General features: G+C 51.8%; 1 protein-coding gene across 1 annotated transcript; it reads right to left on the bottom strand.

Annotated features, from left to right (window-relative positions):
• Window positions 1–7,263: 7,263 nt before the first annotated feature.
• On the bottom strand, window positions 7,264–8,196 carry LOC141731656 (olfactory receptor 14A16-like). The gene has a single exon (XM_074558068.1). It carries the CDS (start codon window positions 8,194–8,196, stop codon window positions 7,264–7,266), a length of 933 nt encoding a protein of 310 aa, XP_074414169.1.
• Window positions 8,197–11,232: the final 3,036 nt, after the last annotated feature.

Genomic DNA, 11,232 nt, shown 5'->3' on the forward strand with positions numbered 1-11,232 from the left:
GTGTGACATCACAAGTGGTTGTATCACATCATATGGGCTGTATGACATCCTAGGGGCCATGTGACATCACAGGGGCTGTGTGAGGCCACTGGGGAGGTCACTCTGCCCCGGCCCCCCTCACAGTTCCCCCCAGAGCAGTCCAACCCTACTCGTGCACAGCGGGGTCCCCTGTCCCCCCGGGTCCCCCCGGGTCCCCCCACCCCCGGCCCCGCAGCCTCCCCCAGAGGATGTTCCACGAGATTGACCCCAGAGCCTGACACGGGGACGGGGGGCCGGGGCCCTGGGGGTGGCACAGGAGGACAGGGACCCCCCGGCAGCGTCCCCGTGTCCCCCAGGGCCAGAGCCTGGGCCAGGGCTCCTTCACCCTGCTACCAATGAGGGCTTGAGAGCGCTGAAAAAATCCCCAGCAAGGGATCAGCCAAAACCAGATTGAATATTAAGGGACAGCCGCACAAAGTTCCTTGGAAAGAGTCACTCTGCTCCTGACCGGACACTTCAGGCACACCAGGGAAAAAAAGCAGCAACAAAACAAAACAAAATCCAGGCAATCAAACCAGAAATGAACCAAGAACTGGGACGTTTATTCCTGTGGAAAAGAATTGTCCTTCTAGTCCAGGTACCCATGGCCAGAATTGGGATTTCACCTCCAACATTCCCAACATTCCCTGTTGTGACAGACTGGAGGAGATTGTTGGCTGGAAACATTTTGTGTGTGGGGGAGGAAGGGGCAGGTCCAGCCTTGCCCTGCCCTGGAACCCCAGCCCTGCCCTGCCCTGGAACCCCAATCCCCCCAGAGCCTCTATCCCAGCCCAGCAGTGGCTGCCAGTCCCTGGCACAGCACAGGCAATGCTCCACAGCCACCTCTGCAGCCCCAGCCCAGCTCCTGAGGGACCAAATGAGCCCAAGGCCCACCTCGGGGAGGGATCCAGGAAGATCAAGGGGTATTGAAGGCTGACCACAAAGCAAGCACACATCTTGACCCTACCTCCTCATGGAATTTCCATTTGAACAGTGCTGGAATCCAAGAGCTGGTAGCTTTGTGTGTGCTCCTCTGTATCTTTTTTGCCTTGCTCTCTTTCTGTGTCTTCTTCTTCAGTTTCTGTGCTCCTTCAAATTTTGATCAACATGAAATTGAACAGGCTTAGAATTTTTGAAGTTGAATGGGCGAAGTTAATGCTTTGAGAAGTGTTTTTTGTTGATTGAATGTCTGTTGTAGTGTGACATGTGAAGTATTTTTAAAAGTAATACAAAACTTTTTGTGTAACTGACAGTCTGTTAAACCACTGAGATACTGAACACGCCTCTGTGAAAAGATGAAAAAACTCAGGAACCTCCTCTTTCTTTTCCAGTCAACAAAGAAGCAGTGGGCCCTGGCCCTGGCCCTGGCCCTGATCTCAACCAAACCCAACCAAACCAAACCAAACCGAACCCAGCAACTCTGCCGTGGGCCGAGCCCCTTCCCCCATCTGCAGGCCACCTTCCCCATCAGCCCCCATTCTAACCAAACCAAATCCAACAACTCCCAAACAGGAAAACAAAAGAGGCTACAAAACCCAAACCAGAACAAAGCTGGCCACAGCAATTAAAATCTTACCATCAAGTCCCCTTCTCCAACACAATTAAAACTAAAAACTCCTACAACCTACAACCCATACAAAATAACCCTACAACTAATATTAAAAACAATAAAAAGCCCCAAAGCAGTCATAAAAGCAATCCTAATACAACTCAACCACAACTCCCCCACAAGTTATCAGCGGATCAGGTGTAAATACTTTCAATACTTCAATCCTCCCTCAACCAAAAAAAAATATATATATATATATTAAAAAACCCCAATAAAACCATAAAATTCAGTAAAAAGTTAAATCCCTCCCCCAATAAAGAAGAAAAAACACCTTAATCTTAAAACTAAAATCTTCTTATAAACTATATAAAAAAAACCTCTTTTTCTTTATAACACATAAACCTATAAAAAAATTCAAATTAATCAAAATATTTCAAATTAATCAAAGAAAAACCTGCATGTTAAATAAATAAATGTTAAAATAACTGCAATTTTACAAAAAGTTTAAACAGGGGGAAAAAACTGTCATCCAGTATCCCCAAGAGAAGATCTCTATTGTCAGAGATAAAACTAATTTTAAAAGAAAATAATAAAAACATTTAGCTTTAAACAGCTCATCTTTAAAACAATACCCCTTAAGTTGACATGACCCATCAACAAGCTGTAAAAAGCTTGTAGCAATAAAAAAAATCACAATAACAAAGATCCCCAGACAACTGTTATCCATGACAAAACTAAGAACAAAAAACAACCTATTTTTTCCTCTTTTAAAAAAATCTCCATAAACTTAACAAGAAAAACTTCTCCCCACAGTAAACTAAAAAAGTCGATTCTAGAAATAGTGAACTGACTAGAAATGTTTAGTTTAGTTTCTTTACATTTTCAGTAAAATGAAAAAAAGTAAGGAAAAAAAAAGTATTCTAAAAAATTTATTTTAATTCTTAATACCTTTTATTTAATTTTACTTTTAATAAATTTTTATTTATACCCTTTTAAATTTTTAAGCCTACTATACCTTTCTTGTAATCCTATCTCGCAACAAGATAAATACATAAATAATTAACCAGCACTAAAACCCAACATACTCATCAGTACATTAATTAAGAAATCTCAAGATTAGAAAGATCTATAATTAATAAACGAAAAGCACTACAGTGTCATAAAAAACATTTTGCCAAAGTTTCTCTGATTTTCTAAAGTTGCCAGTAAAGGCTGTTTTGTTGTTTTGAGTTCCTGAGAATCTCCAGTTCGTATATCTCTAGGGAGTCCAACTCACAGCACACAAGCAATTGTAATTCTTTTTAAATGTCTCCTTGAGAGAATTGTTCGGCGTTTAGGGGTCAGGACTTGTGTGTCCTGCTTGGCCCAGCCCAGGCAGGGCTTTCCCAGCCACATTCCACACTCCATTTCCCAGCTGCAGCCGCTGGTGCCTCTGAGTTGTGCTGCCCCAGCCCCAGGGACGCTCTCCTTGTCTGCCCATTCCCCCACGGTCTCTGGGCAGGGATGGCCTCAGCGGGGGCTGCTGACATCCTCAGCAACTTGGAGGCTGCTGCTGAATTTTCCTGCTGCAGAGGCTTGTTCAGCCTTCAGCTCTTCAGTGCAGGAATTCAGTGTCCCAGGGCTCATTACCATTCAGAACACCTTAACAACCAAAGCCTCTGGGAATCATTTGATTTCAGTTTCCTAATCCTTTGTAGTTACTGACAGAGATTTCAAAAGTGCATTCAACTGAATATGTTCTATTATAAAAGACAGTAAGAAAACATTTTTTTAGGTCCTGTTAGGTTTTTTTTTTTTTTCCCTTGTTAATAGCAATCTCCAATTGACACTGAATCCAAGTATCACCTCATGCAGTTTGAATAGATATGGAAATCATGATCCTTCATAGCTGACAATCAATCAGACTCTGTCCCTACCCCCACCCCACCATTTCCCCCATTCAAGCCCTGGCACTCAGAGCAGCCTTGTGCAAATCTGAGCTCCCTCCAGCCCAGGCTGCACCTGCAGCTTTCAGCTCCTTGGCTCCAAATCCCACCTGCTTTCCTTGGAGAAGGAGCTGCCCAAGACACAGAGGGATGTTCATTTCCTGTCAGCCAACAAAGCCAAGGGAACACACAGCTCCATCAAACGCAAAAGTCATTTCTCTGCTGGATATTAAATCCACTTTCTACAGCAGACAGTCTCAGAGCAATGGAAAACACCTTCTGTGCCCAGCACAGATCCCAAGGTGCCCCCTAACCCTCCCTGCCCCAATTCTGCACAGATTTGCTCTTTGCACACACGAGTCACAGGCTGAATTCAGGATCTCCCTCCATGCCCAGAGGGAGGAAAAGAGAGAAAGGGGATGAAGAGCTCTCCTGTGCAGAGCCAAGGTCCAAGTGCAGCCCCTGCAGTGGGAACCACAACTCATCAGGTTTGTGTCCTTTGGGTTCAGGGCCTGGTGACACTCAGAGGCACAGAAAGGTTTCTTGTCAACAAACAGAAGTTGGACATTTGAACAGTTTAATAACCATCACAGCTCTTTTCTCAGCTCTCTGGGATGTCCCAGCAGCATCTGACATGTCCCCCATCCCCAAGGAATTTCTGTACAGGAACAGTTTTTGACAAAGACATAATAATAGGGAATTCTGTGTTAAAGACCCTCAGGATGATGTTGACTAATATTTATTTGAACATCAGAAAGATGGGACAACTGCTTGGAGCTCAAACCATGAAATCAGTCAGCTGAGAGGCCCTTGAACATCCAGATAACATCTGGAGGAGAAAATCTGTGAGCAGTTGGAAAGTCAGAGATCCCTCTGGAGATCCCTCTGAAGAGATGTCCTTAGACAGAGCCATTTAAACAGGAGAGATGGAAACACTTGATGGAAAAGAGAGAGATTAAATATTAGGCTGAATATTGGTGACACAAGGTGATGGGAAGATCAGTATATCTTCTCCTGCCATCAGTACACTTCCAAGAAATCCCCGTTCCTGGTGGGAAAACTTTGCCATTTCTTAAAAGTACTCAAATGACCCAGAGAATAAAGATTTGCTTATATATTATGGAACTAACAGGTATTAAAACCTGTGCCCTTTTCCAGGCAGATATCAGTTGTGTGCCCATGAACAGGCAGTGCCACTTGTGCCCTGAGGTGCCCAGCTGGGATTGGATCTCTCTGAGAGCACCTGAGGGAGAGCAGAGCACCTTGCAAGCTGTAGGTCCCTGCCAGCCCTGCAGGACTCCTGTCCCATCAACATCTGCTCTGCTGCAGCCTGAAACAGGCCCAGCATGGTGCCAGGATCATCAGAGAGCTGAGGTGTGTGCTGGAATTCAATGCCCAACCTTGCTCATTCTGTGATTCTCTGGAACCAGTCATGGAAGTAGTTGTTTGAGCCTGGGGACAATGGAATCAAGGGGCCCCTTTGTGACCCTGCGGGGCCTTGTAGAACCAAGGGGCCATTGGGCCACTGTGGAACAAAGGAGACCCTTGGGAGAGCCTGGGGACAATGGAATCAAGGGGCCATTGCTCTATTTCAAGGACTATGGGAACTAAGAGAACAATTGTGATAGTCTGGTGCCCCATGAAACCAAGGGTCCCTGGTGACACTACAGGATCAGTGTGACACTGCAGCACCAAGGAATTCCTTGTGGCACTCTGAGGCCTCATGGAACCAAGAGGCCACTGTGACCCTGCAGGGCCTTGTGGAACCATGCAGAGCATTGTAACAGAGAAGGACCTGGTGTCAGGATGGGGCCATTGTGACACTGCAGGGCCCCATGGAACCAAGGGGCCAGTGCTGCTCCTCAGAGACTCATGGAATGAAGGAAAGATGTTTGACACTGTGGTGCTCCTTGGGACCAGGAGGCCATGGTGACACTGTAGAACCAAGTAGAGCATTGCTGCACTGCCAGACCTCATGGAACCAAGGACCATTGTGACACTGCAAGGCCTTGGGGGACCAAGGGCCATTGTGACACTGCAGGGCCCAAGGAGCCAAAGGACTTTGTGACACCAAGGGGTCCCATGGAGCCAAAGAGACATTGCCACACTGGGAGGCCTCATGGAAACATGGAGATCATTGGGACGCTCTGGGGCCTTATGGAACCATGGTGACACCAAGTTGCCTGGGAGTGTTGATCTGCTGGAGGGTAGAAGGGCTCTGCAGAGGACCCTGGACAGGCCGGATCCAGGGCCCAAATCCAGCAAGGTGAGGTTTAACAAGTCCAAGTGTCGGGTCCTGCACTTTGGCCACAACAACCCCTGCAGCACTACAGGCTGGGGATAGAGTGGCTGGACAGCAGCCAGGCAGAAAGGTACCTGCAGAGACTGATAGACAGCAGGCTGGACATGATCCAGCAGTGTGCCCAGGTGGTGAACAAGGCCAATGGCTCCTGGTCTGGATCAGAAATGGTGTAGCCAGTAGGAGCAGGGCAGGGATTCCTCCCCTGTGCTCAGCACTGGTTGGACAGTGCCTTGAGTGTTGTGTCCAGTTCTAAGCCCCCTGTGGTGAGAAAAAGGAAGACATTTGTAGCAGGGAAAAGTAAAGAAAGCAAAGGTAAAGGCAAGGAAATGCTCAGGGCAGTTTGGGAGTGGCCGACAGGCAGCCCTGGCTCTGAGCAACAGCGTCTGCAGTGGGACAGGAAACTCCCAGCTGATGGGAACAAACTTTCTGGCTGACTGCAGAGGCCAGGACAAAGCTGAGTGCTTTCCCTGGTGTCCCCCAGCCCTTGCTGGCCCCAGGGGCTGATGGCATTTGTGCTCCCTCAGGTTCATGTCCCCACACCAACAGCATGGGGATGCTGCCCTTGCTGTGTGCAATGCAAACAGGGGCTGCTGAGCCAGTGCTGCCATGTCTGTGCCTGCAAGGATGGGGCACCGGTGTGAGCTGGGGAGAGGCCAGGGCTGCAGAGGGGGGATGTTGTTGGCAGCTCCATGAGGACGCTCTGGGACGCTGCCCTGGGCTGTCCAGTGCACTGGGGATGGATCAGCCCCTGCTGTGCTGCTCCTTCCCATCTCACCCAGGGCCCTTGCAGAGCCCCAGCCATGCTGTTTGCCCCCAGCCTGCCCATGGCCAGCCTGGGGCTGCTCACGGGGCTTTTCTGTGCTGAGCATTGGCCTGGGCGTGTTCTTGAGAGAGCCTGGGCATAGACCCTGGAGCCCCCAGGGCCTGGGCTGAGGTGTCAGCGCTGCCCCAGCAGTGCCCATGGCCTGTCCCTGCTGCAGCCCCGGCACTGCCACCCCCATGGCTGTGCCCGGCCCCGAGAGCACTCAGGCCCTGCAGCAACACCAGGGCCACCAGGGCAGCGGGGCAGGGCCACGGCAGCAGCACTGGCAACACCAAGTGCTGCTGCTGCTGGGCACAGCTGCTGGGCCAGCACTGATCTGCCCCCACCTCTGCACACAGACATTGTTGCTGCAGCTCCAGAGAAGGCAACAAAAGGACAGAAAAGTTCTGCATTTTTCTGCTGAAAACTTTGTTGGGAGAGATCATCATTTCATTTAAAGGCACCAAGAAGACAGCCCCTCATTGACACAGTCTTTGGTTACAGGGATAGTGGAGAGGAACAAAATGACCAATGGAACAAACAATGAAATTTCTTTTTGGACAATAAGAAAAAAGTAAAACAAAGGTAATGAAATTCTAAAATGAAACCAAGAGAAGTATCAAAGATTACTTTTATTACAAGTGATTTGCAAGTACTGGCCAACAGGTTAATGTTCCTGGAAGCATCCAGTCATCAGTCTCCACACTGCAGCCTTGAGCTCCTGGTTCCTCAGGCTGTAGATGAGGGGGTTCAGGGCTGGAGGCACCACTGAGTACAGAACTGACAGGGCCAGATCCAGGGATGGGGAGGACATGGAGAGGGGCTTCAGGTAGGCAAATGTGCCAGTGCTATAGAAAAGAGAGACCACAGCCAGGTGAGGGAGGCAGGTGGAAAAGGCTTTGTGCCGTCCCTGCTCAGAGGGGATCCTCAGCACGGCCCTGAAGATCTGCACATAGGAGAAAACAACGAACACAAAACAACCAAATGATAAACAGGCACTAACAGCAAGCAGCCCAAATTCCCTAAGGTAAGATTTGGAGCAGGAGAGTTTGAGGATCTGTGGGATTTCACAGAAGAACTGGCCCAGGGCATTGCCATGGCACAGGGGCAGGGAAAATGTATTGGCTGTGTTCAACAAAGTATAGAGCAAGGCACAGGCCCAGGCAGCTGCTGCCATGTGGGCACAAACTCTGCTGCCCAGGAGGGTCCCATAGTGCAGGGGTTTGCAGATGGACACGTAGTGGTCGTAGCACATGATCGTCAGGAGGAAATACTCTGCTGAAATGAAGAAGATAAAGAAAAAGACCTGAGCAGCACATCCTGAGTAGGAGATGTCCCTGGTGTCCCAGAGGGAATTGTGCATGGCTTTGGGGACAATGGTGCAGATGGAGCCCAGGTCAGTGAGGGCCAAGTTGAGCAGGAAGAAGAACATGGGCGTGTGCAGGTGGTGGCTGCAGGCTACGGCGCTGATGATGAGGCCGTTGCCCAGGAGGGCAGCCAGGGAGATGCCCAGCAAGAGGCAGAAGTGCAGGAGCTGCAGCTGCCGCGTGTCTGCCAATGCCAGCAGGAGGAAGTGCCTGATCGAGCTGCTGTTGGACATTTGCTGCCTCAGGACATTTGCTGCCTCAGGACATTGGCACCTTTTGAAGAAGGAATGACAGTGATAATCGAGCGGAGATTTCTCAAAGAAATATCAAAGCCCTTTCTCATAGACGCTTTCCTACCACTAAACACCTCTCCCTTGTGTATGTCTAGGAGATCTTCCTTCACCTTTGTTCTGGACTTGATTGTTGCTGGCCAGTGTTGTGTGAGGAGCTGGACCTTGACCTGAAGGACACCTGGGAGTCAGCCCTGACCCCCACTCAGTGCAGGGGAACAGTGAGGACAGGGGCCAGTCCTGGTGTTTGGACTTGGACAAAAAATATTCCAGTAAGGCAGAGGAGCTGCCTGTGTGAAGGGATGGGGACAACAGAAGGCAGAACACGAGATTCTGTTGCATCTGTGGAGAACAGATTGTCCAACAAGGCAGGAGGATTGTCTGAGGCTTAGTGCAGACTGAGGGGAGCTGCTCTGTCCCTCTCTCCTGTTCCAGCTGCCCTGCACTTGCACCTTTCTGAGATCAACTCCTGTGTTACCCTGGACAGCCAGGAGACAGCGCTGAGAGCAGAGGGATCCCTGGCACACAAAGTGGCTCCTGCCTTTCCCAGAGTCAGGAGTGCGGGCTCATTGCCAGCCTCCCAGGCTGCTCTGCCCAGAGCTGCACGGGCACAGGGAGCTGGGACACCCCATTGCTGTGCTCAGCCTGCACAGGAGGAGCCCAAGGGCTGGGCCTGGCCCTGCAGCTGGAACTGCCATTGCAGAGAGCCCCTCAGCAATGCCAGCAGCACCTGGGCAAGGCAAGGAGAGAGAGAGAGCCGGGCCTGAGGAAAAGCCTTTCCCTGCCCAGCCCTGCCCAGCCCCTGCCAGGCAGCAGCAGGGCAGGACAGTGGCCCTCAGGCCCTGGTCAGCAGGGAATGGGCACATGGCCGCAGAGATGCCCTTCATCTCTGGGGCTGCTCTGCCGGCCCAGGAGGGATTGAGGGCCCCGAGCCCTCGGGCTGAGGGCTGTGCTGGCTGCGAGAGGACACAAGAGCTGTGCTGCTCAGGGCAGTGTGTGCCCTGCAGGGCAGGCCCGGCAGGTGCCACATCTGCCCTGCAGCAGGGCTTCCCTCAGCACTGCCTCCCTCCCTGCCTGCCCACGGCTCTGCTGCTGGAGCTGTCCCAGCCCCAGCTGCTCCTGTGGCCCTGGGCTCCTTCTCTGCCAGAGCCCAGCCCAGCCCCTGGGCCAGCCCTGCCCTGCAGCTGCTGGGCCCTGCAGGGATGAAAGAACAGCTCCCCCAGCCTGGGCACCATGGAAAGGTGATACTGCATGGATGTGGAGGCTGGGCAGGTGCAGGAACTTGCTGAGGTTCCCAGGAATCCTCAGTGTGATGGTTTAAGAGTCTCAGCCCCTGCTGTGCCCTGCACAGCTGAGTTTCCATTGCCACCAAGCTGAGCCAGGGAAAAGTGGGAGCACAGACTCAGGAAAGCAGAGACCCAAGCAGGAAACCCGAGCCCTGAATAAGTTCATGAAAATTCCTCTCAGGAATGAGCTGGGCATGAGCTGGAGCTCTGAGCAGCCCTGGCCCACACACAAGAGGCCCAACCCTCTGCACAGCAGCAGGAGCTGCCCTGGCAGGAGTCACTTCTTCCACCCATAGCTCCCCTGCAGCATCCATGGGCAGCTGCCAGGCAGGCTGAGAGCTGCCCCTGGCAGGTGGCACATGCCCTGGGCTGGCCAAGAGCCCTGAGGGCTGCAGGAGATGCTCTGCAGGACAGCCCTGGGCAGCCCTGACTGCAGCCCCAGCTTCACCCCCTGCAGCCATCCCTGGCAGCAGGAGCCATCCTGCCCTGTCCCTCTGACGATGTCCAGGGCAGCCGCGCTCTGCAGCACATCCTCCCCCAAAGCAGAAAGAGCAGCAGAGCCATCCTTACAGTCACATCAGTTCTGTCCTGGGTCAGTTTAAGGAGATCCCTGCAGCCAGAGACTGACTGTGTCAGAAGTGGTGAAGATTTCTCCATGAGTTCAGAATTGTCCTTCCAGCTGCTTTGAGTGTCTGTCTGCTTCTCTGCTCTCAGGTACCTACAGGCAGTGCCCTCAGCCCTGTTGGGCTGGGAGAGGAGCTGCTCTTTAGGAGTAATGTCTTTTTGAAGTTCTTCTTGGTTTCCAAGAGCTCCTTCTGTGCCAGGAGCCTGGGCCAGCTCATCAGCACAGCTCAGCAGCACAAGGACTTTAATGACCCTCTTGGGGATTTGGTGTTGTTTACATCAGACTCAGTCCCTGAGAGAGTGTTCAAAAAACTTCTCAAGAACTCAAAGTCAGATTAAAACTTCAAATTTTCCAGAAGTTTAATAAGTCTCTCTGAGAAAGTGTCCCCAGGTTCCAGTTAAAGCAGAACACTAGAGGCAGTGATGACAGCTGGGGACAAGCAAAGCAAAGGTGTCTCTGGTGCTGAGCACACCTGGATGTGTTTCAGGAATGCAAAGGGCCAAGGCTTGAGCCCCAGCCCCTGGCCAGGCAGATCCTGTCCCTCCCTCCTTGCTCAGGGCTCTTCCCGGGATGGGCACTGGCATGTGGGGATGTGCAATGCCAAGGGCAGGAGCATGGGGCGGCCCCTGCCAGGCTGCTGAGCAGGGACAAGGAGGCAGTGAGGCCCCAGCCCTGCAAGGGTCACTTGTCTCCTGCTCCTGCCTCAGGCCCAGGCCCAGCAGCCATGGCCAAAGTGCTGCCCAAGTTGGCTCTGGCAGGGCTGTCTTGCAGCTGCTGCCCATCCCTGTGCCCTGTGCAGCCCAGGCTGTGCCACGGTGTCCCTGCCCTGCGCCTCTGTCCCTGCAGGCTGTCGGCATCCCCCGGCTGCCCCACCTGGCTGGGCCCTTCCTTTGCTGACAGCTCTGCCTCCTGCCTACCTCTGCCTGCCCACACAGAGCTGCTCCAGGCTCCTGCTGGGGACGTGCTGCACCACAGCCCTGCCCTGCCAGGGAAATTCCTTTCTCCTTGTTCCCAAACTGGGCCTCCCCAGCCACCCTTGGCATGGATTTTTTCTATTCAGGCTGTTCT

Source organism: Zonotrichia albicollis, chromosome 24 (genome assembly GCF_047830755.1).
Source record: "Zonotrichia albicollis isolate bZonAlb1 chromosome 24, bZonAlb1.hap1, whole genome shotgun sequence".
NCBI lineage: Eukaryota > Metazoa > Chordata > Aves > Passeriformes > Passerellidae > Zonotrichia > Zonotrichia albicollis.